This window comes from Rhagoletis zephyria, unplaced genomic scaffold (assembly GCF_001687245.7).
Source record: "Rhagoletis zephyria isolate East Lansing unplaced genomic scaffold, Rhagoletis_zephyria_1.1 Rzeph_scaffold_10953, whole genome shotgun sequence".
Lineage (NCBI taxonomy): Eukaryota > Metazoa > Arthropoda > Insecta > Diptera > Tephritidae > Rhagoletis > Rhagoletis zephyria.
Genome location: NW_016168030.1, coordinates 9,195 through 14,754, shown reverse-complemented (window position 1 = coordinate 14,754; position 5,560 = coordinate 9,195). Strand labels below are relative to the sequence as shown.

General features: G+C 44.0%; 1 protein-coding gene across 1 annotated transcript; it reads left to right on the top strand.

Annotated features, from left to right (window-relative positions):
- Positions 1-1,128: 1,128 nt before the first annotated feature.
- Positions 1,129-5,554, top strand: cv-c (RhoGTPase activating protein; the record flags this gene model as incomplete). Its single annotated transcript, XM_017633024.1, has 8 exons — positions 1,129-1,280; positions 1,359-2,237; positions 2,302-2,447; positions 2,519-3,114; positions 3,180-3,663; positions 3,738-4,010; positions 4,083-4,262; positions 4,475-5,554. Coding segments are annotated over 8 exons (2,825 nt in total), but the record flags the coding sequence as incomplete, so codon positions are not given.
- Positions 5,555-5,560: the final 6 nt, after the last annotated feature.

The following is a 5,560-nucleotide window of genomic DNA, read 5'->3' as shown; positions in this document are numbered from 1 at the left end:
CGCCGTCCGCCATCCGCCATCCGCCGTCCGTTGGCCACATGGAGCGACTATATGCGCCGCGGACGCTGGTAGTATCGATTGACACATGTGCCACATGTGGAGGCGCCTCATTGCAACGCGTCACTGCAATATTTACATTAGTGGCCATGCGTCAGGGCCCACGAACCGCCAACTCGCATCACACGTTTTGGTGGCGAGAACAGTCAGTCGACGACGACAAACGCCTTAAAAGTTTTTCCCACCATCTCACATTTTCTTTCAGCATTCACTTCGTTGTTTGGAAGGAAACGGAAGGGGGCTGCATAACGAAGTGTGGTAGTGTTAGCGATGCGAATTCTCACAACAGCCAACTAACTAATCAAGGCGACTACGTAAATTCAAAATTCATTCTGTTTTACTTCTTGCAATTTAGCTAAGATTTGTTGTTGTTGTTCTGGTTGATGCGGCGGCTGTATCGTCCGACGTAATATTAGCGATTGAAAGCTGCTGCGACGACACGTATGTAAGTAGAAAGAACCCGATTGCCCACATTGTAATTGTAACAGCCAAAAGTGCCGTCTGGAGTGAAAACGAAGGGGAAAAAATAAAAATTAAATATCTTTAGGCTCGCATCCGCGTTTGTGACTTTGGCCAACAGCGTCCCAAACGTTTAGTTGGCCAGACGCAGAGGTGTGCGGGGGTCAGAGTGTGTGGCTGGCATTTTGCAATTGGCAATTACAGATTTAACATTTCCATTGGATTTTTTTTTTTTGTTTATTTCCCATATTCAATTTCAACTTATCGTTCGTGGCAGAATCGCGCATGTTAACGGCAATTGCCGAATAGGTTGAGAAACTGTTTCTCTATCTTCACATCCACGGCATCGAGCGCAGCAAACGGCTGGCTGTAGTGCTTTAGTTGCTTTAAGTTCCAATGGCGTGTAGACGCTTAGTCCTGAGAGAATCAAATCAATTAATAAAATTAAATGTGCATATAGGGGGTAGTAAAAGTAAACGCGAGTGCAAAAGCTTCTATTTTAAACATTTTTCCAGTAATATTATTTCGCCTTTAAAGGTCACCTATTTTTCACCGCTAACCTTACGGTAACTAAGAATATTATTTCCTATGTTCTTCTCGCAATAATTGCAGATCACCAATTCCCCATCGACCTCACCAACGTGGCCAAGGATCACACAAACCTTGAGAATGATCAACTGCAGTCGCTCTACCGACGCCTCTGCATTTTAAATCGCTGTGCCAGCATGCGTCTCGATCAGTCGCACAAGGCGCAAACGCCGCAGGTTTGTCAACTTCCCCTCTCTAAATTACCCCTTAAAGTACAACACATCATCAACTCATTCACGTACGATTCATACCAGCAGAAGGAGGACTCCGACGATGAGAACTGTGCACTCAGCGAAAATTGGACATTCCAGCCACATATACGTCGTTGGTCGCGCATCGGTGAAATGGGTTTGGAGCTGCCACCCGCCGGCAAGTTGAATATCGAGAAGACGGAAAGCTCGTCCAAGGAATCGAGCCCCGATCGGTTTGAAGATGACAGTTACGACCTAACTGGCGGTGGTCTCTCGCTCACGCTGCCCGGTAACTCTACAGATTCCATGCTCAATGAGTCTTTCGACTCAGCGGCAGTGCGTTTGCGTCGCACTGGCAGTGAACGTTTCAAAGATGGTGCCAAGGCATTACTGCGCCGCGTGGAATCGATAAAGTCGCGCAGACGAAAGCGTCAAAACCGCGAAGGTATTGTTATAAGTGGACCACACGCTTTAGACCTGTCTCAACTGGGACAACGTGGTAGCTTGCGCAAACCTGATGCTGTTTATTCTACACCTCCATCGCCATCAGCGGTCAGTCCAGTGCACACATTCCCTAAGGGTCCCATGTTTGGCAATGAGCTGAAAGTACCTTCGCAAAGTGAAAGTTTCCTTAGCCCGAATCGGGCGAGTCCCAAACGCACACCGACCACACCACGTTCGATGCGCACAAGTCCACTACATTTCTTTTCCAACCCGATGCCGCATTTGAAGGAAGGCAAGTCGGATGATTCGTCTTCATACTATAGCGATAGTCAGGAGTCGTCAGCGGGTGGTAAATTGTCGCTGCGGAAGACACCATCCAAGACACGCAGGTTCTTACAGCGTACTGGAAAGGTAGACGATATCGGCGCGCATTCAGACTCGGAGTGTCACCACGGCAGAAAGCTATTGATCAAGGATGCAAATTCGAACACAACTGAGGTGAGTAAATTGTTGCGTAGACTAGGCAAATCAAAATGTTTTCCTTTGTTACCTTATCGCTTAGATCAAGGTTAAGAAACTGACACGCGGCGGTTCTCTCAACCTGGGCAAGGATCCGAAGAAGCGTGATGGTTTCCGCACTGCGAGTTTTCGTTCGCGTTCCACCTCACGCAAAGAGTCCAAACCTGAGGAAGCGGAGCATGTCAAACGGTAAGCCGTCTACACATTTTAGCTAAAAAAAAAATACTGCTTATTTTCATTCATTTAACTTCGTGCTTAAGCAGCCAACCCGTCGTACGATGGCACAGTTTTCAGATGGAAGAGCGCCCACAAATGATTTTCCGCAAATGTTTCTCCCAAAAAGTCGATCCTAACATGAATGATCATGGCATTCCATTTGCCGCCATGTCGGCGGGACAGCTGCATGTTCTGCGCAAGCTGGCGCTGGTCATACTCACTGGCTACATGGAACGCTATTGTCCAACACATCGCTCCGGCTGGAATTGGGAACTGCCGAAGTTTATTAAGAAAATCAAAATGCCTGACTACAAAGACAAGAAAGTGTTCGGTGTACCGCTGCTACTGGTGCTGCAGCGCACCGGGCAGACGCTTCCTGTGCCGATACGCGCCGCATTCCGCTGGCTGCAAGTGCGCGCGCTCGATCAGACTGGTCTCTTCCGCAAGAGCGGCGTCAAGTCACGCATTATCAAGCTGAAGTCGGAGGTGGAGCAGCTCGATTCCTCGGTGCTCTGCATGGAGGTCTACGATACGCAGCAGGCTTACGATGTGGCCGATATGTTGAAACAGTATTTCCGCGACCTGCCCGAATCGTTGCTTACGACAAAAATGTCCGAGACGTTTGCTGCGATTTTCCAACGTAAGTTCAAAGCAATTGACTAACAAGAAAATTAGAATCGTAGACTAACCATTTACCATTTGCAGATCTGCCCAAGGATGTGCGTTTGGAGGCTGTACAATGTGCGGTACTTTTGTTGCCCGACGAGAATCGCGAAATACTCTATGCGTTGCTGGAGTTCCTCACGCTGGTGGCAGCCAATGCGGAACAAAATCAAATGACCGCCAACAATTTGGCTGTGTGCTTGGCGCCGTCGCTCTTTCATAGCAGCATTTCAACGGGCACTGCTTCGGTTTCAGCCTCGCCACGACGACGCAAAGGCGCTGGCGTGCCCGACGAGAAGGAACTGCAAGAGGCGAAGGCGTCACACGAATGCCTGGCCTTCATGATTGAGAACTACAAACGCATTTTTACGGCAAACAAAGAGAAGATTAGCAAATGCAACTTTGGTTATATGGAAGAGTCGAAACCGGTGCCGCTTGAGGCGCTTGGCGAGGGCATGCAATTCCACAATTGGCGCGGCTATCTGTACGAGTGCACGAGTGCGACCATTAAGGAGGGCAGAGAGAAGTAAGTGTGGTAGAATGGAGCATGTGACGTTATGAATGGAAACAATTCGAAACCTGTTGTTTTTCTCATTCCAGAACACGTGGCTGGTTCACGATCTCATCACAAAACGACAGCAATGTGGACATTGCCTACAAGAAGGTTGGCGATGGCCATCCTCTGCGTTTGTGGCGCTGCACCACCGAAGTCGAGGGCCCGCCGAAAGAAGTGCTGGACTATGTCATTAAACAGCGCGCCTCCTGGGACGTAAACTTGCTGGAGAGCCAAACAGTCAAGAAGTTGGATGAGCGCACTGAAATTTTTCAATACGCCATAGATGGCCAGTTCACCACCGATTTTTGTGTGTTACGGTAAAACAGCAGTTTGTTTGCATGAGTGGAGAATTGTTTGAAATAATATTTTCTTTAAATTTTCTAATGCAGTTCTTGGCAAACGGACTTGCCACGTGGCGCTTGCGTCATTGTTGAGACTTCCATTGACCATGCCAAAGCTAAGCCGATGTTCGGCGCTATAAGGGGTGTGGTGCTGGCTTCGCGCTACTTGATCGAGCCGTGCGGCAGTGGACGTTCGCGCGTTATGCACTTGGCGCGAGTGGACGTAAAGTAAGTGGGTACAAATATACACATATACATACATGTACATACATGTATTAAAATTGCCTCACCTGAATGTAACGCAATGCAACATAACGTAACGCAAAGTGCCAAAGTATAAATTTTGATTAAGTCTAATTCAAACTAAAATTCGTAATTCTAATTTAAAATTCTATGTCCAAATTTGAAAACTTTCGATCATAAATATTTTCTTTTTTCAGGGGCCGCACACCCGAATGGTACAACAAGAGCTACGGGCACATTTGCTCGCATTATTTATCCAAAATTCGCATGGCATTCAAACATGTGGCCGAGGGACCCGAAAGTAAGGTGTAATGGAGACGTATCGAATATTAAGTGGAAAAAATGGCAAACACAGACTCAACTTAGGGGACAAAAAACAAACTTTAAAACAATTTTGATGCCCAAGTAATGCCGAAAGATCCCAAAGACATCACAAAACTATGGAAACCGATAGTACTGATTTTTACAAATTCTTTTTTACGAAACTTCGAACGTCTCAAACCTTAAAGGCATTTACTTTTTACAAGCGAAAAGAAAAACAAAGAAACAATATCAAGAAAAATTTTGAAAAAACTAAGGTTTCACAAAACTTAAAAAGTACCTACGTACGTGCCCTAAATACTTTGAAATTATTAGTTTTTTCTAAATTTATAATACCAAAAGAAGTTTTTAAACAGAAAAGTACGCGTGAAAAATATACAAAAAATTATCATAACGCTCGTGCGCTCTAAAACACTTTAGAAATAATACACAAAATAGAAAAATTTACATTGCCAAAAATTAAAAAAAAATCAAAAAATCGATGAATAAATAGGAGCATCAAAATATGCATTCTCAACCAACAGTAGAAAGCGCCACAAATATCAACTCTACTATTTGGGAAATAGTACTATTATTAACCTATAAAATATATAATAAGAAAAACAAATTAAAGTAAATAAACATATTTTTTTGTATATATGTATGTACATGTATTATAAGGAAAAGGTTCATATATTTTCCCAAATTGACAGTATGCAATATTTTTTCGTATCCTTAACCATTAATATAATTGTAAATATTAAAAACAGAAATATAACTTTTATTTAAAAGGCATTGAACCACGCTAGAAAATAAGAAAATACAAACAAAAGAAAACAAAAAATATAGCAGTTAATGGAAATGTATGTTAGTCGCCTAACACAAGATAATACTCAAAACTAAGCATCACAAACGTTTATTTTTTACCGAAAATTTATTTTTTCTTAAAAAATCTACATAAAGAAACAAAACTCAAATAACAC